The sequence below is a fragment of the Pollicipes pollicipes genome, unplaced genomic scaffold, assembly GCF_011947565.3.
Source record: "Pollicipes pollicipes isolate AB1234 unplaced genomic scaffold, Ppol_2.1 Scaffold_7261;HRSCAF=8764_pilon_pilon_pilon, whole genome shotgun sequence".
Lineage (NCBI taxonomy): Eukaryota > Metazoa > Arthropoda > Thecostraca > Pollicipedomorpha > Pollicipedidae > Pollicipes > Pollicipes pollicipes.
Window position 1 is genome coordinate 2,936,317 of NW_023597054.1, and position 23,592 is coordinate 2,959,908.

General features: G+C 54.5%; 1 protein-coding gene across 1 annotated transcript; it reads right to left on the minus strand.

Moving 5' to 3' along the window:
• Window positions 1-244: 244 nt before the first annotated feature.
• slgA (proline dehydrogenase slgA) lies at window positions 245-23,316 on the minus strand. Its single transcript, XM_037236036.1, has 13 exons — window positions 22,997-23,316; window positions 15,319-15,414; window positions 14,369-14,481; window positions 13,095-13,129; window positions 11,818-11,970; window positions 10,990-11,054; window positions 9,135-9,316; window positions 6,550-6,724; window positions 6,197-6,307; window positions 5,701-5,832; window positions 3,139-3,335; window positions 2,600-2,688; window positions 245-1,893 (listed from the first exon to the last, which is right to left on the minus strand). Exons 1-13 carry the CDS (start codon window positions 23,282-23,284, stop codon window positions 1,688-1,690), a joined length of 1,842 nt encoding a protein of 613 aa, XP_037091931.1. The 5' UTR covers window positions 23,285-23,316; the 3' UTR covers window positions 245-1,687.
• Window positions 23,317-23,592: the final 276 nt, after the last annotated feature.

Sequence of the window (23,592 nt, forward strand, 5' to 3'; positions counted from 1 at the left end):
AGGTGGAGGCTAAGGTTGTACGGTACCTATGGAGAACTACGCCCCCCCCCCCGCGCCCCCGGTAATGCCCGGATTATGCTGGCACACAAATGGCCATGAGAGCGCATTTACCTGCGGCCATGCTCCGCGCCAAGGCTTTTTCGAACGGTACTGAAATACACGTCGAGATCCAACACAACTTTATATATATATATATATATATATATATATGTATATATATGTATATATATATGTATATATATATTTATTTATTTATGTCGGAAATATCTTGTATAGCAAATATCTTGCATGAAGTTAGGCAGTTATTGGGACATATGGCGGAACTACTGGACGTTAGACGTTTTTAGCAGTGCTTGCGATATGTAGAGGTTAATCCAGCGAAGGGAGATTATCCTAAAAATTGCTGATACATAATGCAGTAATTTTATATGTTCAGGTACGCTTTGCTCAATTGTCTCGCCTAACAAACGTCTCACGGTATACGGGCAAACCGTTATTATTGATTTTGGCGTAAACGCACTGTAGACGAGAGCTGGCAGCAGTCGTCTGCCTGACACCTGCCCTGCCAGTTGTCTGCCTGACACCTGCCCCGCCAGTCGTCTGCCTGACACCTGCCCTGCCAGTCGTCTGCCCCGTCTGCCTGGCGCCTACCCTGCCAGTCGTTTGCCTGGCGCCTGCCCTGCCAGTCGTCTGCCTCGTCTGCCTGGCGCCTGCCCTGCCAAGGGCAGATGTCATTCGTTTCAAGGTAACATTTCTTTGGTCTGTGAACGCTCGCATTATTTTGGAAGTGGAAGCCGTGAGGACAAAGACGTAATGTCACAAAGTAATCTGGGGAAGGTGCTGAGCGAGTACGCATTAGGTCAACCCAGCCCAAGACGCACTACACCGTGTTTCTCCTAATTTGGCACTTTTTCAAAGTTATGCGTTGCAGTTTTTCCGAGTAGGAAACTACAAGCCTGAGCTCGTGATAGCAACCTCACCTCCGAGTGTATCCGTTTCGACCGTGATCGTCATCCCGGTATTAAAATACAGAGCGTCTGAACCCCCATGGTTTAGCCAGGCCGCATTACGCGGAACTTGTGCTGTAATGCTGTGTATTTCCGAGGTGCGTGCGCCAGGCGACAGGCTAGGTTCGTCTCCGGGCCGGAGTCGTGCACGCACGTGCGCCAGGCGACAGGCCAGGTTCGTCTCTGGTCCTGAGTCGTGCACACACGCGTGTCGTCTCTCTCACCGTTCCGAATTCGAGATCACGCAGTGCTGTCAGTGTATTGCTTCAGCTTCTGCGAGATATCGCGACCTCAACAGCAACGCTCGGAGATCGCCTGCTGACCTGACATAAATGCGCGTACTCGGCGTCACGAAACGCGTTCCTCAGCCTACACGGACGCATGAGGTCTGCGGGAGGAACAGACCCTCCTCAAGCACATACAACCGCAACGCTGCTCAGCATGACGAACGGCCACAGATTAACATTTACACGCACGTGCCTTCCGCTTTTAGCGGGTGACTCCTCCGCAACCGCCGCCCTCATGGGACGCGCTTGACGAGCATCGTTTTGGTAACCTGATTCCAGAGCTTCACAGCCTCGTCTGTCGACGTAACCGCCCTCAAGGCGACACTAGGTGGAAGTGAGCGCAACTGCGAGTACCTATCGCGGCCACGGGGCAGCGGCACGGCGTGGTCGGCCTCACACGGGCGTGTAGTTGCCGCGCGGCTGGTACAGGAGTTGACCGTGGCCGATGCGGCGCAGCAGCTCGGCGCGCAGCATACCGCGCTCCTTGGCCACCTTGGTCAGCATGCCCTTGTTCTCCTGGGCGCGCCGTGACAGGTAGGGCAGCACCTCGTCCACCGGCCCGTACGGCACGTACTTGTACACGGAGTAGCCGGCCTGACCTGCGGGCGGAGACAATCAGATGGCGGCGGGCGGACAACAGTGAAGCGCAGGTCGCGCCTCGTAGGGAGGGCCCCAGAGAAGGCCACAGCGTCCTGCTGGTCCAAACGGCACGTCGGATATGCTGCTGCTGCGCGGCCGACCTGGTCACGGCCCGGATCATCGGATAAGCTGCTGCTGCGCGGCCGATCTGGGCACGGCCCGGATCATCGGATATGCTGCTGCCGCTGCGCGGCCGATCTGATCATGGCCCGGATCACAGGCCGCCGTCGCTAAAACGACTTGATGGGCGGCAGCGCGCGAGTCACTCCACTGAGTCAATGAATCGAAGTGCTCTTCAATTGTCTTTCTGCATCTGCCCTGGATGTCATTTATTTAGTTATTTGGGAAAGGTATGTATATTCACGTCAACTATAAGGACCAAAAGTTCCATGTATATAACCGTGAAAACGATGAGCAATTTTACTTTAGAAAAACTTACGAAACACATACCTGTTACAAAAAGGATAGGACAGCCGTTTCTCACGGAACCACAAACGCACGTGAGCTTTTCACAATGCTCATGGGGACGGGAATACCGGCATACGGCTCCTCATCCCTAACGGTCACTCCCACCTTCCAGGCAGCATGCGAACATAGCCCCACATCCACCAGAGTCCGAAACAGGGGACGGATGGCGTGAATGCCGTCACGTCATCGCCAGCTTACCGAGCGGAAATGAGACGTGGTCGCACATGCCCAGCAGCTGGCCGAAACACACCACCTTGTCCTCCGGCTTAATGTCCAGCTCCTTCATTCTGCAACCAGCCATCCAGGTCAAGGCTGAGAACCTAGACCGCTCTCATTTCGATGTCCGTTGCAGTTTTAATCATGAAATGAAAAATAACTTCCACCTGCCGTCTAGTCAAATGGACAGTTTTCACTGCGGAAACGAACCAGTCAGCTAAGGATAGCACTACAATCCATAAACGCAAGCAGATGAACAAATGTGTCCTGTCTACCTGGATGTCGCCCAACAACCTTTGTTCGCCAGTGCGGTTCGACAGGTTTAAAATGTGATTGGAAAATGTGCAAAAGTAGCCCAATGTGACTCGGTAGCGTGCAAACCCAGCCTTATGTGATTGGACCGTCTGTAAAGCCAGCCTTACGAAGCCCCTCCGTGCCCTGCTTCAACTAACGGTTGAACAGCAACCATGGTTCACACATACGCTACACATGACGGCCACCAGGCCAGTGGCCGCTCTCACTTCTGGACGGTGTAGCGGACCGTGTCCTCGTTGTGGCTGGCCACCATGATGGCCAGCTTCTTGGGCTGGCCGTACTTTTTGTAGTGCTGAATACGCCGCAGCGTCTCCAGGAGGCAGCTGCCGTACATGTCCGATGTGGCCTCGAACGACGCATTAATGGGGTCCTCGTAGCCGAGCGTGGCGGCCCGGGCCCGCTCCTGTCGGAGGAACTCACACCCGTCAGCAGGCTCTAACCGTCCGAAGGTACCCGGTCGTGTCGAAGGAACTCACACTTGTCAGCAGAGTATTACTGCCTGTGGGTGCCCGCCCCTGTCGGAGGAACTCACACCCGTCAGCATGCTATAGCCGTCTGAACGTACCCGGTCCTGTCGAAGGAACTCGCACTTGTCAGCAGAGTATTACTGCCTGCGGGTGCCCGCCCCTGTTGGAGGACCTCACCCCCGTCAGCAGGCTATAGCCGTCTGAATATACCCGGTCCTGTTGGAGGAACTCGCATCGGTCAGTAGACTGCTGCCACTCGGAGCTGCTCGCTGCGGCCGGGGGATGGAGTCAGATAAAGTCTGCCGGGGGATGGAGTCAGATCAAGTCTTACCGGGGGATGGAGCCAGGTCAAGTCTTACCGGGCTGGTTGGTAACTGGCGTGTGTAGGCATCCCCCCCTGTTGAGGGTCTGTTCCCCTCAATAAGCCACTACTGTCCGTGAATGCTGCCCTGTCGGAATGCCCTACCCTGTCGGGAGGCTGGAAGGCATGGGTCGGAGGGGCTGGCTGGCTGGACATCACAAAGGCGTGGGCGGGAGGGGCTGGCTGGACATCATAGAGACTGGTTTTTAATGCTTGGCTGAGACGCGTGGTGGTGTAATATATTTCGTTTTAATATTCCAATAATTAATGACTATTTGGTACGGCACGCCTAACGGCTGGCACGCTCCAGTGATACTATTTGGTGCCGTGGTCCCGTACAAATAACCCGCCGCCATCACATCAGCACCTCTTTCCTCCTTGGTTGCGGCAGTGGGGGAGGGTGCGCCTGAATTAACTTTTTCACAAAAGAAGTGTCTAATGCAAATGCATACGTCCCGATGAACTGGCACAGGCTTAATTAATTATAGCTTGTACTGTCCTGGACAAGATCACTAAAATCTTCCGCATACATGAGCTCATTTTTAAGGTGCAACAAAGGCACCAGCTGTCTTAATGCATAATTGGGTGAAACCATGCACCCAATCGCCCGGAGTGCATGTGAGTACCGGTGGGCGTGCACACATGTGCGGAAAGGTAAGCAGTTACGCCACGCACTTTAACGGAGAAACGCACTTGATTGGCCGGATGCCACGCTCGTTTCCCCAATAACACGTGACCTCTGACGTGGAGGCGGGCGCAGCAGAGGGGGGGGGGACCTAAATTTACCAGAGGCCGGCTGCGTCGCAGCTGCGCCAGTGGTGAGCCTAACGGGGCGGGAGCAGGCGTCAGCCGACGAGGCGCCGCCCGGTATTGATCCCGATCCTCGACCGTCGCACTCGGGACTCGGCCACGGCGACCAGCCGACCCCACGGGCGCCGAAGGAGCAGGCTGACGGGCAGGCGGCGGGACGGGCGCCGAAGGAGCAGCCTGACGGGCAGGCGGCGGGACGGGCGCCCAAGGAGCAGCCTGACGGGCAGGCGGCGGGACGGGCGCCGAAGGAGCAGCCTGACGGGCAGGCGGCGGGACGGGCGCCGAAGGAGCAGCCTGACGGGCAGGCGGCCGGACGGGCTCCCAAGGAGCAGCCTGACGGGCAGGCGGCCGGACGGGCGCCCAAGGAGCAGGCTGACGGTCAGGCGGCGGGACGGGCTCCCAAGGAGCAGCCTGACGGGCAGGCGGCCGGACGGGCGCCCAAGGAGCAGGCTGACGGTCAGGCGGCGGGACGGCGGAGGCGGCGGGGTCAGCAGCGGGGTCAGCAGCAGGGTCAGCAGTGGACCGGCTGCTTAGCAGCTCTGACGGGCCCAGCAGCAGTGTATACAGCGCCTCTGGGGAGGCGATGACCTGGGACGGGACAGCTGTGGCGTGCAGGGGTCGGTTGGTAACCTTGTCACTCCGGCTGCTCAGGTCCTGCCTGCCGACAACACGGTGCCCCACCCAGACAAATGACGGTCATCTCTGCAGACACACAATGCATCTGCAAAAATATGGCGCACAGATGGTGGACATTGGTCCAGCGCTCGTGCGTTGGCAAACAACACGACATTTCACATTGTGTAGTGTAACTTGATCAACACCACGTGCAACTTTTGTTCTGGGGGAAAACCGTGGCTTGGATTCATGTCAGCTCCCACTGACAGCCGGATCACGTGGTCTGTGACAATGCGGTCACTGGGGCCCGGGTCCGGCATAAATCCACGATCTACTCAGTTCCGGTCAATGATTTCAGAAAATGCACTGAACTCTGTTTGCCTGTGGCGGAAAAACGATTAGCCAGAAGAAAGGAAAAGCGTCCAGCCACCAGCTGCCGGGCGATGTGTGCAGTGATTCATTCACGCGCGGCGCCATCACGGTAACAGCAGGCGAGCCGGCTGACGACCGGTTACCTGCTCCATGTAGGCGCCCCTCACTAGCTTGGCGCCGAAGAAGAACTTCTGGCGGTCGGCCTGGTCCAGGTCGACGGTGAGGTTGTGGTACGCGTCCTTCAGGTAACACTGGTACGTGTTGAACACGATCGCCTGCCAAAACAGCGGCGGTAAGCGTATGGGCATGCTTCAAAAGGACTGCCTTATGGACAGGTAACTGATACCGCCATGGTAAAACTGCAGTCGACCGCAGGGCGTACCGAGCGTTCGTCTGCCGCAAGCTGAATACCAGCCCTTTTCCCTTTCACAAGGCCTTACCATCGCATCTTTGTTCCGCGCCTCCACCACCCCTCACGCCCACCACTGTCGCCCTCCTCCTCCCCATCTTTCTCTCACCCTCCCCCTGAACCGCGCGCCGTTCGGTGAGGTGCGCACACTAATAATGGGAGGGTTCACCTCGAAACCTCGTGCTTCGAGTCAGCACGGAGTCTACGATCGCCTTACGTGCAGTATTCACCTTTTCCCGGTTATACTTGCGCATCAGCTCCATGGTGAGCCGCGAGATGGCCGGCTGGAAGTAGGTCTGCTCCGCGTCCACCATCACGCGCACGTCACAGTCACGAGCGTGCTGAAACATCGGGTACTTGGTCGCGGCGACGTGACGCGCAGCTGTGACAGTGACGCAGTGACGTGAAGCGCAGCTGTGACGGTGACGCAATGACGCAGTGACGTGACGCGCAGCAGCTGCAGTCGCAGACGTGCTGACGGGCGCTCGCGTCTTCGTCACGGATGTGGTAAGCAGCGTCCAGCTGGGCGAACGTCCTCATTCACCACAGCCCAGTCACTCGGAGGCGCCCACGCCGTCCTTACCGAGAATATATGATGGAGGCGGCGCATCATGTTCTTGAACATCTCCTCCTCGTCAGCGGTGAGTGAGCCGATCAGGGGCTCCATGCGGCCGGTGGTCAGGTTGGGCACGCGGAACAGCTCGCTCACCAGCGTGTTCGTGTCGATCAGGCCCGACCACGAGAACAGATGGATCAGACTGCGGGCATCGGCAGCGCAGGGCGGCGTTAGCGGCGTTAGGAGGGTCGTCTCCCACACCCCGTGGCTCAGACTCGGCGCCCGGTGCTGCACGGCCAGTGGTTCTGCTGGCGGCGTTAGCTGGAGGGTCGTCTCCCACACCCCGTAGCTCAGACTCGGCGCCCGGTGCTGCACGGCCAGTGGTTCTGGACGTAACATACAATAAAGCGATCACAGTGCAAGAACATTAACGTGTCCTTTGTATAAGGAGGATGAGTGATACCTGACAGCGTTGTAGGTTTCCAACTCGTAACACAATAAAGAAACCTCCAGGTATGGGCCGTACTGACGGTTAAGATGCTTTTTTCTCTCAGGATAATAACGACACATTGGCTTAGTTGATTTTTTTGGCATGGGACAAGTATACATCATACGATGCACACTAAAACAAATGTGACACAGCTACGCTTACATGGAGCTCGCAGGCAAGGCAAACCACCGTAATGAACCTAAAACAACCAACCGGTAAAACTTGCTTATTTTGCGCGACTATCATAGGGAGTGCATACAGTCATGCATTCGTTGCCTGTGTCGGCACGAACAGCTCGATCGCTGTCCGGTCAGGGCGTGGGTGCCGATGACCACGCGAAATCATCGGGGTGCGGGACGCCGAGCACATTGGCACGTCTGTTGCTCGTGTGCGGCAAACCGCCCAAGCGAACGCCACAGACACACGTGCGCTGCTTTTCAAACAGGGGTGGGAAGGCACAGCTATGATCGCAGGGGAGCCGGTGCAGAGGCAGGCGCGTGTGGACCCACGGCTGGTAAACCTGGTAAATCAGGTCAGGATGTAAGGCCCGGAGCGAATCGCCCTGAAAACGCAGAGACGTTTTTGATACTTTTAAACCTTCTCACCGGCACGGCCGTTACCACGCGTGACTGGAACCGACATTGTGATGTGCTCCGTCATGTAACGACAAGTGGCCTGCACTGCCGGGCCGGGGCAGTGTTATTTGCCGCATTGGTCAATACCCTAGAGACTGCCACACTCACGAGGCGCTGGCACGCCTGCAGGGCTACCAGCCAGTCGTTCGCGCTGAGGCCACGGACTGCGCCTACGAGCTACGAACTGGGGCCAAGCAGTGCTTATCACGAGCGGAAGCCAGTGCAAAGTCATGAAAAGTAAAATAAAAATGGGCGTTATTCTCAGTTTGTACTTTCTTTTGTTTTGTTTGTTGGGACGCATACAAATTTCGTGCAAATGCCAGTGAGGAAGCCTCACTGTCGCCGGTGCTTCAACAAGTATAAGATGCACCACGAGCTTCACTTTGCGTCTTTTCGCGCTGAAAAATGTCGTAGGTATATTTAAGTGAAAAAGGTGACCAATTTTCTGCACGGCATTGCATGCAAAGTTGCGGCAGCGGCCCTGCGTGCAAGAGAGCGCGGGATCAGCGGGAGCCTGGCAGACAAGCATCACCATCGTGAGCTGGCGGCAGCATTACTGCTTTAATAACATATCTGGTTCAGCATTTGTAGTCCCTATCAATTTGGCACATTTCCTAAAGTACAGAGCTTAACAATTTTGTGGTAAAGCATCCGTTGTTTTAGTGGTAAAGCATCCGGCGAAAGCACCTATAACGACTAGTTCCGTTGCGGTGTGCCCATAAGTAAACGATTGTGTAAAGGACCAAGCAGTAATGCCAAGCACAGGACTGCCTGAGATCAGTGGAAGTCGTAATAGGTAGAAATTTCATCAGCAAAAAGCTATGAAGAACTCGTGAACATTACTGCTTTGTCAAAACGTGCGTAAGTCCGCGCGCCTCTAATAAAAAGTCATTCAACCGGCACACTTTTTTGAAAACGACATATTCCATCGTGAAAAACACGTAGGCAAATCCCTTCACACGAATGAAAAGCGTCGATAGTGCACTGTCAGGCAGTTTGTTGCATGCCTGGGTGCGCGGGTGGCGGGCGCCGCCGCGAGCCTGCCGTTACCGGTGGTCGGTGTTGGACCGCGAGGCGTCCGTGATCGTCGCCTGGCGTCGGCTGTAACACACCGAGCCGGGGTCGATCGGTCCAGCCCACTGACTCCCAGCACGGGGGAGGGGAGGGGAGGGGGGGGGGGGCGCCCACCGCCCCGAGCGCGGCGGCGCCGCCGGCCAGCCGGCCGGGCGGTACCGGTACGGCCGCCGCAGGCGTTCACCACATGCCGACCAGCTGTCTGTCCATCCCACCTCCGACGCGCTGCTGAAGCGTGGAGCCGCAGCAGCTCTTGCGCTGCTACGTGGGCACCGCAAGCGATCGGACATATGATCAGCTTTCATGCAGAGCGAGACTAGCACATCAAACGACCGCCGACGACAGGGCAGCACCGCCTCAGTCCGCCGCCGCATCTCGCCCTCCTGCGTCCCCACCGCCGCCGGCCCGCTCACCCCTTCTGGTCGTAGGTGAGGCCGTTGATCCACTGCTGGATCTCAGGGCTGTTGGCGCCCTTCAGTCGGTCCTCGACAGTGGCGAGCGACACGTCCTGACTGATGACGTCCGTAGCCTGCGAGCTGCCGGCCAGCTCAGCCAGGTACCGCCTCGTCCGCATGATCACCTCACTCAGCTGCATCTGTCAGCGGCACAGGAGAGACGGGTCATAGCCGCATTCGCGGGATCACCTCACTCAGCTGCATCTGTCAGCGGCACAGGGAGACGGGTCAGAGCCGCATTCGCGGGATCACCTCACTCAGCTGCATCTGTCATCGGCACAGGGAGACGGGTCGGAGCCGCATTCGCGGGATCACCTCACTCAGCTGCATCTGTCATCGGCACAGGGAGACGGGTCAGAGCCGCATTCGCGGGATCACCTCACTCGGAGGCCAGAGCAGCGCTCGCATGCCCTTGATACGTCCGTCAAGCGTGCATGGACAGATAAGATTCGCCCAGGCATGGGATGGCGCTTCAAGCCTCACCCGTTTTCTTTTTATTCCTTTCAGCTTCCTCTTTGTCGCTGTTTATAAATTTGCCTTGTTGTCTGTCCTGAGCCTTGTTTACCACTTATGTTTGCCTGCATCCTGAGTATCATCTGTAAGTGTTTTTTGTTGTCTTATCTGTATCATTCGCTTCTTTCATCCCCACTTGAATCTTCACTTCACATCCCCACTTCACATATTCATCATGCTCTCCAACAAACGTCCACGCGCATATAAGCATGTACGTCCGACGGCACAAGATGGAGTGCGGGCGTCGAACAGAGCAATTCACATCTTCTTGTGATTGAGCAGTGGGCCTTAAGCGATGTATGACAGGAAACAAGCTTCAGAAAACTGCATTTGCGCTACAGCTGGGAACAGGCAATACAGAGCGTGACTATCATTTATCTGTTGAGCTAATACAATGTCGGTCTGCTGGGACGTCTTGGTAACGCCCGTGTTTTCCCCACCAATCGCATCACATTCCAGCTAGCAGTGTAACTCCTCACAGAGTTCAAGCGAGCAGAACAGCAGCGTCAGGAACTCCCCTTTCCCGCCACTCCCCAGTCCGGAGGATGACCACACTCAGACGTCAGGAACTCCCCTTTCCCGCCACTCCCCAATCCGGAAGATGACCACACTCAAACGTCAGGAACTCCCCTTTCCCGCCACTCCCCAGTCCGGAGGATGACCACACTCAGACGTCAGGAACTTCCCTTTCCCGCCACTCCCCAGTCCGGAGGATGACCACACTCAGACGTCAGGAATTCCCTTTCCCGGTACTCCCCAGTCCGGAGGATGACCACACTCAGACGCGCCATGAGTCTGGAGTCTGGGGCTCATCCACAGACGACTTGCGCTACGAGGACGGAAAGCACCATGTGGATGGCACATAACATACTTCTCAACATGAATACAAGCACACGGCAGCCTCCGATTCAAATGGCGTTGGTAACACATCAAACGCTCGATGTGACACTCCTGTGATGAATTACTGTAAACAAACTGCCGCTTTACACTCACACAGCGCTCCTTGTGTTATTTATCGCTTTTTATCCATTAATATTGGGCTTGCGTCATCCAGACCCAGTGCGTCAGCGCAGTGCGTCAGCGGCGCATCTCTTACGGCTCAATGAGGATACGATAGCGACACAAGCATGACAGGGAGTCCGTAGACAGCGTGCTTACAAGCACGGTTTTCCGGGAGAGAGGCACGGCAGCCATACTCCATGGTAGGACTTACCAGCAGCTGGGGCCGACCCAATGGCTGGATTTGCTAACAGCTGGGGTCGACCCAGTGCAGTCATCCATACGCCATGGATGGACTTACCAGCAGCTGGGGCCGACCCAGTGCAGTCATTTTGATCGCCGCCAGTCCGGTGCACTGAGTTGATCCTGGACGCAGAGAATAGGGCGGCGTTACATGTGACGCTCAGACAGGGCCAGTTTTCGTAATTATGCATGAATATGCATGATACAAAAGACCCAGTGTCCCCTGGATATTGTAAAACAATGTAACGGACAATTTTAAGGGAAACATTCCGCATCAGATCCTAAACAAGTCGAAAAGAGGCGAGCTGTCACGTACCGGGAAACTTCTGCGCGGCTAGCATCACAGCAAAGCCAAACGCTGATGTATACCTTTGTCTATCATGCACACAAATGTCCGTCATCCACGCGCACGCATATTTGCGGCCGTCCAGCATTGTGGTCAAACCAGCCCGACTCAGTGACCGGAGCACCCCGCTGAGCCCGGCGCAGTGACCGGAGCACCCCGCCGAGCCCGACGCAGTGACCGGAGCACTTCGCCGAGCCCGGCGCAGTGACCGGAGCACTCCGCCGAGCCCGACGCAGTGACCGGAGCACTTCGCCGAGCCCGGCGCAGTGACCGGAGCACCCCGACGAGCTCGGCGCAGTGACCGGAGCACTTCGCCGAGCCCGACGCAGTGACCGGAGCACTTCGCCGAGCCCGACGCAGTGACCGGAGCACCCCCCCTGAGGTCGGCGCAATGACCGGAGCACCCCGCCGAGCCCGACGCCGTGACTGGAGCACCCCGCTGAGGCCGGCGCAGTGACCGGAGCACTTCGCCACTGACTGGAGAGTACTGGGAGGGCGCACCACAACACGAGCCCGGCTACCGCTGGCACCCGCACCCACCCGAGACAGCCTCGATGCTCTTCATGAAGGTGTCCATGTTCTTCTCGCACTGGGCCTCGTTCATGTAGAAGTAGGTGCGCGCGCTCTGTACCTGCGAGCGGCGGTCGGCGAACTCGCGGTGTGCCTGGTACCGCGCCATCGGGTCGGCCCGCGCTGGTGACAGCGCCGCTGTCAGCACCGACTGCCAGGAATGCAGCCCCGCTACCGTCCACGTGGCCTGGAGACTTACGCCAGGGCGGACCTACATAGCGCGCTCTGCTGTCGGCGCAGCTGTTCCGCCCAGCGAACAGCGTGAGTTGTCATGGACTGACACTGCAAAGCCCATCAGTATCCTATATCTGCTGGGATAACAAGGCCCAGTTAAACATTCATGAGTTGAAACCTTCCCCGCATAACGCTGGCGGCATTTCTTACTCTGTTGTGACAGCCCGTGTACGGTACGATGGACTTTCATGGTTGCGTCTGGGGTAATTTAGCCAAGCAAAAAATGCGACAGCTCTTTGGCTACAATCTGCACCGGCGTCCGAGTTTGTTTGTGCATCGTCATACGTCTGATAACGGTCTGCGGTGCGCTGGCCGTACGGCCCTCAGCGCCGGGCTGCGGCAGCGTTTGTACCGCGGCGGCGCGCGCACTCAGAGTCTGCCGGCGGACTTCACGGTCAACGTCAACCATTGAATGAATCCAGTGTTAAATAGTTAACGGTCGCACCGGCAACAGGCACGCGTTGACATGGGGGCGAAACCAACCGGACGTCAACGAGTCAAGAATACGACCGACTCTGGCCCCGCCCTCGCACATACGGCCCTAGATGGTATACGGTGATCAGACCTCTCATCGAATATTTAGGCGAATAAATGGTGACCTACATCCCTGTATCAAACATTCAAATGTTCATGCATCATATATCAAACTACAAACGCCATGTGACACATAACATGTGATGGAAATAGTTCCCTCGTAAGAGGCATGACATTGTTTACCGATCGGAGGCTATCGTTCCGGAGTCCAATGAGGCGCTCTAGAGCTCAGCACTTTCGACACCAATTGCGCTCACGCCAGTGCACACTGCGCCGCCGCGCGGTGCCTGCCCTGTCTGCCCCCTCCCCCTCCCCCTCCCCCTCCCCGGAACGAGGCGGTGGTCACGGCCGACTTCAACGTCGCAGTAGGGCTGCGTTTGAGTCTGGCGCCGCTGGCCGCCCGCCAGACCGAGTCATGGCCTAGTGACCCAGTCCCAGCACGCAGGACGGCCAGCACACCCGACCCTGGCTAGACTCACCGGAGCGCTCCAGCTCCTCCGGCTTGGCGCAGGCCCTGCCGACCCGAGATCCCGCGTCACAACAGACGGCCAGACGAGCAGCGTCCAGATGCGTACATGTGTTCGGGCGTAGCGACTTCGCTCCCCACATACGCGACAGCGGCCTCACCCCCCACATACGCGACAGCGACCTCGCTCCCCACATACGCCACCCTTGTGCGACATTCCCATCGTCCACTTTATGGCGCTGTGTGGCGTATGGGGCTCCGCCGCTTACAAGGAAACGGGACAAAGAGCAAACAAGCGCCTGACGTAGACGCGCTTTTTGTGCCAGGCTCGTCTGTTCTCGGTTACATACTAAAATACAGACATTGCGGGTGGCGCCTTGCGTCGCATAACATGACATTTGGTCGGACAAGGGTAAAACAAGTTCCCGGGATATCGATAAGCGTAAGTAGTTTACCAGTCATTTGTATGCTATCAAACAACTTAACAGCATAGAGCATGACCACTTCACCAAGAAAACGTGGTGAAAAAACGCAAGCAAAGGTTTGCCTTTCCTCACCAAAATATTGAACGCTCGCCTCTAATATCTAAAATGTTGAAATTCAAAGTTGGGAGTCTAGTTACGTTGATCTCGCTGCCTGTATAGATATATTTTGCATTGTTTCGTGCAAAGATGGACGAAGCCCCAAATTTTCAAGGTCGGCATGGCGCTGAGGGGAACACCGGGCGGCGCCTGCGCTGGCGGCGGTCCGGCCGCCCTCCAGCGCCGATATGGGAGAACTCTGCCCTCGAACTGCCATTACGGAGAACTCCGCCCTCGTCATTGATGGCCAGTTGTCATCGATCGCCAGAAGGGTGGCGGCGGCCTTGGCTTGCCTCGGCCAGCCACGCACAGCGCCTAGTCAAACCGTAACGCCACGCACAGCGGCTAATCCAACTGTAAAGCCGCGCACAGCGGCCAGTCAAACTGTAGCGTCACGCACAGCGGCTAGTCAAACTGTGACGCGGCGCACAGCGGCTAGTTAAACCGTGATAACTTGGGCGTAAGCTTTCCGGAAGCTTTTCCAAAATTTAGACACTAAATACCGAAAAAAAGAAAATGGGTAGGCAACGGATGGGTGCAACTGATAATAACTGACTAGCGGGTGGGCATGAGCATAATCATAAGTGCACTTCATGGGTACCGGGTGTTTTGGGTATGTTAGCGCGGAAGCCTGCACGCGATAGTTATGAAATGTTTATTTTCGTACTCTTTAACTTGCATGAAGGACAGAGGCCTGAAGACTTACCGCATTTCAGATTTCTCAGCTTCTTCTGCGCTGATGTCCTCTTCAACAGAGTAGTCAAGAATGGACTTGACTCCAAAAGAACGCATGCGTTCAATTGACGGACGAATATCATTCTGGAATAAACAAATCCATCTTTCACGAGTCTGGAACTCACTCAATAGTAAAGCCATCGAAAATATGTGGGTGCATATCTTAAGTGCACCGTTTAGGTTGTTATGATATCACACTAGTCCCTGCAAATTTCAAAGGGCGGTCAAGGAAAGCCGGACTCGGGTAAAACTCTGCCAGAAAGGCAGACTCAACTTATATTTAGGGGCAGTCGGAGCCGACTTCGGAACTAGCCGTAGTTCGCTCGGTCACCGAAGACGGAATCGCTTCATTCAAAAACTGGTGTGGAGCGGTGTCAGGGGAGTCAACCGCACCGGAGGTGTCAAAGGGGAGTCAACCGCACCGGGTGGAATCGTAGATGGCTCTGCTCAAATATATATTAAAGCAACTCGTATTATCATTCTAGCAGCCCTATCTGTTCCAACTGTATAGTGCTGTTCTTTTAATCAAAGAAACTAAACGCAGGGCTCACAAGTTTTCCGAAAATTTGTGTGGGACGGATTGCTGAGATCACTGCCAGCTTCCCCACGTTGTCTTATCGCATCATCGAGCGTGCGCTCAGCTGATGCCACCGAAACCGAACTAATCGGAGCCGATTCTCGAATCGAGCCACACTATTTTGAGCCAGAACCATTACCGATCAGACATGCCTTGTGCTGGCCGGAGTCGGAATAACCAAGTAGACTGTTGGTCGGGATCGGAGCCAATGCTATGCGAGCGGAATCCCGCGCTTGTCTGCGAGAGGGGAGCAGCTGGCCGTGGCCGGAGGAAGAACGGTGTGTGAGACGGCAGTCACAGTCCTGAGCCCAGCATCGGCGCCGTCTGAAGCCATCGAAACTCACCTGATCGGCGCCGGCCACAAATTGGCCGTAGAAGGTGGACCTCATAGCAGTGTGGAACAGCTGGCGACCGAGCACCTTCCGGAACAGCTTCATGAGCTGGAACAGGCCGGGCACATTACCACATGGTAAGTGAACCGAACACAAGGACTGGGGAGGGGCTAAGTTGCTCTAGCCTTGGGAGATTCAATATCCGCTCCGCCACGGCGATTCAGACGGCGATTCAAAACACTGGCATCTAGCTGCAGAGACAGTGTCCCAGCAATGCTTCAGAAGCTGAGTGACGTTGGTGAACAAGAGGTGCTATCCTTGCAGCTAGCATGCCGCCAACGGTAAGTTGCATCAAAGCTCGAACAGCTTGAACTGCATGCCAAATGCCCGCGCGATGCAAGCTATTTCAGATATTTCCCGCCAGGATTTCATGGTGGCATGATGCCAAGGTAAGCTTTCACTTGTGTGATGTCGTGTGGCATTCCTGCATAATGTACAGAGCCCGCCGTGCCAAGCTGGCCTGTGACTTACGACGTCCGGAGCCACACTGGGAGATCCGTTTCTGCGCATGCGTTAACTGGGGAGGCTCCTGAGCAAATGAAATGGTCTGACGAGCTCATTCATGCCTAGTCCAAGCCTGTGTTCCAGCGGGACACCAGAATATAGGATACAGCTTCCGATTAACGACTCCAGAGTAAAACTCTACGAAGCTCGAAATGTTCTGCAGCTGATATACACATTGCTATTAACACCTACCCTCAACTTCTTCAAGCATTAGACCGACTTCAATTATGCTCAGCAAACATACCATTTCATTTGCATAGTCTTAAGTTGGCGCCACCTTGGCACATAATAAAATCGAGTGTAAATGTTCCCCACTGCGGTCGTGGGTGATAACAAGCATCTGTATCTGACTTTATAGATCAATTTGCACAACAGCAGACGTTCGAAAGCAGGAATGCTGTTCCAAGCGAACAAATAGTTGTTACTTCTTACATGCGATAATTGCGAAGATAGTTTGCAGTGGAATACAAGATTGCGAGGCCCAAAACTGGGCTTCGATTGTCATCTAACTGAATCCTTCCACAGGGTGGGAGAGAACTTCGGCGCGAACCCCAACCGGCTTCCTTAACTAATACTCTCCACCAGATTCACCAGGCAGCTGATGCTCCCTCGTCGCAGGGCTCTTTCTCCACCAGATTCACCAGGCAGCTGATGCTCCTTCGTCGCAGGGCTCTTTCTCCACCAGATTCACCAGGCAGCTGATGCTCCCTCGTCGCAGGGCTCTTTCTCCACCAGATTCACCAGGCAACTGATGCTCCTTCGTCGCAGGGCTCTTTCTCCACCAGATTCACCAGGCAGCTGATGCTCCCTCGTCGCAGGGCTCTTTCTCCACCAGATTCACCAGGCAGCTGATGCTCCCTCGTCGCAGGGCTCTTTCTCCACCAGATTCACCAGGCAGCTGATGCTCCCTCGTCGCAGGGCTCTTTCTCCACCAGATTCACCAGGCAGCTGATGCTCCCTCGTCGCAGGGCTCTTTCAGCGGAGGTTTTCAATTATTTGACGTGGTTAGCTTGAAAGGTTCATTTAAACGTGGCTAAACCACAAAATGTGCATTTTCCATGTCTATGGAGTTCTCCTTGAGCCGTAGATATAAAACCGAATAAAATCAACATAAGTGTAACAACAGGAGGTCGAGAGCATTGCTTTGCATACCATGCGTCCATTTCGTAAAAGCTGTTAATGATATCTTGAAAAAGACAAAAATTTTACTCTGAGCGATTTTCATGATTTCAAATCATGAGACACCGATCGCAAAGATGCCGAGGTCACCGCTGACACATTCCAGTAATCGAGGCTCAATATATGACATCGTGAAGGCCAGATTCGTGCAAATTTTAAGATTGTACTGCAGGCAGCCTTAACCTCAAACGACTTAAGACAAGTGTCAAAGTATTGGCCATTATAAACGTTAATGACATGTCCATCGCTAATGCCAGCTATTTGGCCAAGTGCCACCCGTGGTAGCATTCGTACACCCGCGAGCGCGAATGCGTGCTACCGGCGGTTGCCGCGAGCGCAACACACGCCACTGACAGCTGTGTGGGGACAGCACCTTTATTGTGCAGCGAAGAGCGCTCGTAGAACTGTGCCATATCCTGTCCATGGAATACTTTTTACACTAATTCAGCACCATCTATGCACGCATGCTCAAATACGATGGTACAGTGTTATCTGTGTTACTGTGGTGCACTGCTACTGTGCTATCCGTGTATCTGTAGTACAGTGTTATCTGTGTTACTGTGGTATACTGTTACTGCACTATCCGTGTATCTGTGGTACAGCATTATTACATGCGATCCGCCTGGTTCATGTTATGTCTATCATGTTGCAAAGCGTACCTAGCTATCTAGCTTATACCTAGCTATCAATAGTACTGCAAAATCAAAAAGTGTTTTCATTTGTAAGCGAGGGCATGGCAAGGCACATGTTCCATCATGTACCATGTTTATATCCAATCCAAGTACCTTCATCCACACATTTATCATAACTGACGACATTAGCGAGAATTTTAGACTTGCATTAGTTTTCCTTCTGTTACCTACAAGTTTTACTCTCCCGACGCACCCTCCTATACAAACGCCTAATGCAATCTAACATGAACAATACTCACCATCAGGAATGACATTCTACGTCACATGGCATTACGGCTCCAAAGGCCCATGCCAGCCATGGCCACATTCAAAAGTTCAGGGGAACGATTTCAAGAATACACTCCCCTCTGCGCAAAAAACACATAAATAACGTTGTTTTGCAGCATGCCATGCTCGGTGTTGCCGTGGTGCCGCAGAGCAGCGCATCCTGTTCATCCCGAACCTCTATGGAGTTCTCTGGACTAGTCATGCCACTGAAATTTTGACGTTGCTTAATGTTATGCAACTAATAAGGCAATATTTTACTACTTCTACAACTAATTAGGCAATAATTAGGCAATAGACGGTGCAATGCGAGTATCTCGTACGTCTTTGCTACATGCTCACTTTTATACAACTTTATCGGTTTTATTTCGATGCGTTCATGTCGTTGGCAGAATGTTCTTTCATCCAAAAAGTACGCCTTCCTCTCAAAATTGCATGCTTTCACATGAACAAACGTAGGCGTCATCCCAGGAGCGCTTGCTTGTGCGCTCTCCTTGCATTACGATCATCAATGAATTAACTAATCAATAAGCTGTGAATTCACATTTATTGGGAATAACTACTTCCACTGAATCCTTAAGAGGCACTTTTAGTATACCCCACACATCATTCTCACATCCAAACGGCTTTTGTCTTTGGCCACTTCAGTTGGCATGTGCAGTATTCACCTTGCAATAGGGCATACACATAGGATATGCGCGCCTTTCGATAAAAAGTGACTTTGGTGTATTTCAAGGTTGAGCGATTTTAGCAGAAACTTTGAAGGCTGTCACATGGTTTCGGCTGTTCAAAGGAGGTCTGCAAATATGCAAAGTCGCTAATAGGAAACATAATCATGTGCAAGCCCGTCTTCTTGACAAGGTTAGGGGATGCAGGTGATCTGTCATTAACTCTGGCGGTATTTTGGAAGGCACGCCAATGGGACCGAGTGCAGATTATGTCACGAGTGAAAGAAACATGACACGCGCTTAATGACATGACACGCGCGACACATTTAAACGACGGTCGGTTAGTTCGGGCGCACACACGAAACATACGCTACAACATACGCGTTCCTCATATGGGTCTGCCAACGCTCAAACGTCAGAAATACCGGGATCGTCTTTCTGGCGACAGCAGCGCAACCAGTTTCAGCCGGTTCGAACCGACTGGCCTGCGACCGCCTGCCAACGCTCTCGTCCGTGGGTCCTGAAACCTGAGAGGCAAGGGGAGGGGAAAGGAGAAGGATGCCGACGCGTCCACCGGACTGGTGAAGAATGCGCATAATTACGGGGTGAAACGTTTGAAACGTCACGTTACCAATATCAACATGTTCAATCCGTGTGGTTAACAAATGGAGCAAAAGCTGTTTGGAAACGCGCCACCCCGTGGATGGCTTCAAAAACGTCTGGAAGCGCTGGTAATTGGATTTCCAAAATAACGCCAGTTTTTCATCTTACACCACTCAGATACAATTGCTTAGCTTATCTCAGCAGCCTCACCCAACACTTAGCTTCTGAGTCTGATCAAGAAAATGCGGCACAGACGGTGGACAAATGACTTTTGGTAATGGATCACCATTCCGGATGTGTGAGGTGAGATCCTCTGGATCTGCTGACCGTACCGGGCGGCGTATCTCGTACATTTGCCAATCCCGCTATCAGTATGATTCTCATGCTCTTGCCCGCTGCTTACGTTAGACTCAGAGGGGTCACGTACGTGTCAGCTGGGCTGCGGCACGGGCCCCCGTGAGCACCAGAACACTTTGATACACAACTCATCTAAATTCTGGACACGAGTGCATGATGCAGATAACGCGGCTCTGTGCATGTTTAGCATGTTCAGGTCTGCCGCATATAAGGCAGGCAAGTGGTGGCGCAGGCAAGCGGGGCGTGACAGCTCGCCTGACGACGGCCGACAGGCTCGCGCCGGCCAGCGCGGTACGCTCAAAAGCTGAAACATCGAGCCAACAAACGTTACACTGCTATCCTGTGGGCACGCTATGCTAGTCACGGATCTTTCCGCATGGCTGACTGTTCGGTCTAGTCGTATCTGTTCGAAATCCCATACCAACCTGACTTAATCATTCGCTTCGAGCCTTATCACCTACCCGCTCATGCCATCCCCATTAGGCCACCCTTGTCGCTGAAGGCACCACCCCATCCCTGTCATGACGGGCATCACCAGCAGGGCGATGGCTTCTGGACGAGGCAAGATAGCTTCATCGGGCATCGGGATGTTCATCGTGGCCGGAACCCGCCGGCACATCTACAGCGCCCGTGGGCACGCTGGCACATCTACAGCGCCCGTGGGCACGCCGGCACGTCTGCAGCGCCCGTGGGCACGCTGGCACATCTACAGTGCCCGTGGGCACGCCGGCACGTCTACAGCGCCCGTGGGCACGCCGGCACGTCTACAGCGCCCGTGGGCACGCCGGCACGTCCACAGCGCCCGTGGGCAGGCTGACACATCTACAGCGCCCGTGGACACGCCGGCACATCTACAGCGCCCGTGGGCACGCCGGCACGTCTACAGCGCCCGTGGGCACGCCGGCACGTCTACAGCGCCCGTGGGCACGCCGGCACGTCTACAGCGCACGCCGGCACGTCTACAGCGCCTGTGGGCACGCCGGCACGTCTACAGCGCCCGTGGGCAGGCTGACACATCTACAGCGCCGTGGGCAGGCTGACACATCTACAGCGCCCGTGAGCAGGCACCCGGAATCCGCATTGCCTCCGACCAAAGTATGTATGACCAAAACCCAATGTAAACACCAGCTTCCCGAAAAGCAACACCGGGCTGCATGTCCGGCTCGTTTGAGGGGAAACGGTGATAGTGCTGGACCTCTAAAAGGGGTCCTTTGTACATGGCAATGCAGTGGAAAAGTAAAGTAATTTGATGTCTTTTGTGGCCTTTCGTGTCCGGAGTGTTTTGCGCCCAGAGGTACATCGATGTAAGGTGTCCTTTGTCGTAAGGTAAAGGTAGGTGCAGCTTAGTATCTTGTGTCGCAGCGAGCGTCAGTATCTGTCAACAATACTTAAGTATGAGGACAGACGGCGGTTTGTTCTTCGGTCATGATTTTGGAAGTGTCTTTGGTGCGAGCAGCATGAGCTTCAGATTAGTTAATGTTCATTGCAGGTTCTTGTCTAGCCACTAGTATCGATTTTATGCATGTACTGGAATCTGAGAACGGTTTTTCGTCGTCCTGACATTAAAGGCGGCTGGCCGAAGGTTTATTTTCACGGTGAAACATACAATAACAAAAAGTTGTGACAATGAATGAGTGCACAAAAAAGAAGCCGGTAATGCAAAGGGTGACTGGGTGTCGTAACTGGGTCATTTTAAACAGTGCGTTGTTGATCCATGGTTGTCTCGGTGAAGACTGACCACCCTGCGAGATTTTCTCACTCTCAGTCACATGCTGCGTCAGGGGGCACGCGATGGCTGACTTTTTTGTTGCATGCATTATACTGACTTCGGTAACGTAAAGAATTACTTGCTTTTTCGACACTTCCCCTTTACGAACCTTTGCACAATTAATCTAACCACTCATTCATTCCAAGCTAGCTGTAATGGTAATTATGTAACACAAATTTACTAATAGACATGTGCTAATAGATTTATGAACATTTCAACTGAATTTACAATGAAAAATCTGGAGAAGCCCGCAGTGTAAAGCGTGGGATAAATAAACGATTACTTATACTGCAGAACGCCATAGTTGATCTCTGTCCATCGCGCCATGCCAGACAACAATTCGTTCGGCAGGCTTTCACAAAAAAGGGACAGCTTCTGTTGAAAAACTTTTTTGTTCTAATCTGATGTCGGATTGGTCGGAGGACTGAACCCACCTTCTATTTATAGGTTATGCTTCAAACCTATATGCTGGTTTTGGCAAGGGAATTAATTAGTCGAAACGCCGTCAACAAGGTGAAGAGAACCATTTTTGTTTTCGTTTTCCCAATCTTTATTGATCAAATACCTATTCCGTTTGGAAATAACACCGCCACGGCTCCGCGCCGCTTCTGAGATCTGTTGTCCCGATGCTCACGTGGTAAGTCTGGCACTTGGGCAGGACGATGAGGTTCTGGCAGCCGTCACAGTGTTTTATTCCGGTACCCAATGTCTCAGCTGCAAACATTTTCGTCTCTATTTCCAGGCCACTTCATCCCTTTCCAAACGAGTGGAATATACATATAACACGTTTCTAGAGATAATGTCCCATCGAATCAAGCCGGAAAGTCAAGGTGAGCTGCTAACATCGCTAGAGATACAGTGCTGTGGTACTCCGGTGTAAAAGCTAGTACTGCATCACTTCCGGACATGCCGAATGGTACCCAGGTCGGTGGTACCAGGAAGCGCCGGTACGAGGCAATGTTGGCCTGCACTGAATGCGTTGGAAGTCGGTACCAGCGACGACATCCGACAAGCGTCGCAGACTCCGAGCCGGCACCCATGCGTCTGAAATGACTTCTTTGTCTGATGCCCAGCAACCATTGCATCTCCAATAGGAGCACAACGAGGCCTTGGTGCACAACTGTCAGAGCAATGAGAGTGCCTGTCTCCTTCCTTGGTCACGCCCCTCCGTCAGCAGGGGAGCATAAAAGCACGGCGTGACTGAAGGAGCTGAATCAAGCGAGTCCCATCGGGAATCGATGACATCGCCGAGGCGTCCCATCCGTCAGCAGGCGTCTGCTGTAACTCGACCACTGCTTCCGTCTGATGTTAGCCGCCCAATCACCAGTTCTGCTCCGTGAAGGCTATTAATGCCGAGCGATACACTGAAATGCTAGCATCTAGTCTGTCGCACCTAGGAAGCAACCGCCAGCAGATGCCAATGTATACTGAAACACCCTTGCACCCCATGTGTACAACCGCCACGTCAGCAAGGCCCCACGGCACCTGCAGCAAGAACTCCGCGATGCTCATCGTCGCACGTGCTCGTCGCACCGAATTTCTGCCACCTGCATTTGAGCACAGTCGAACCAGCGCCAGCCCAGCGTCCCACTCACCTTGGCATTGTTGTCTACGAGGTAGCGGGACCTGCAGAGCGTGAACACCAGGTAGCCCCTGAGCACCTCCCATGTGGTTTTGCTCTGGAACGCCGCGCGCGTGTCGCTAAAGGTCAGGTCAAGCTCGTCCGTTTGCGGTCCGTACTTGGTGCCGGCCGCCGACAGCTCTGTGGCCTGGGTGGACTTCCGGACGGCCGGCGGCGTCGCCGCCGCCGCCGCCGCTGCCGTCCGTCGCTGCAGAGCCAGCCGACGCACCACATGCGCCCCTCTCAGCACGTGCGCAGCCATCTCACGGCCTCCGACAGTGGGCCGCCACCTCCGACTTATCGACGTGGATGCGGCCGCTCACCGACGCAGCGCCAACTGCGACAATGCGCGCGCCGACGGCGATGGACACACCCCCACGCTGCTCTGCTGCCGGCGCATGCGCCCCGCCCCGCCCCGTCCGGCCCTCGCCGCGTCATCTGACGGCTCGCGTGTCCTCCCCAGCCGTGGCGGTCAGCTGGAGACGTGCCAACCAGGCTGCAGCATTTTGTGTTCGGGGGGCCTCTGAGCAGCGATTTTTAGTTTAAAGGGAGTGCTCCATACTTCCATGG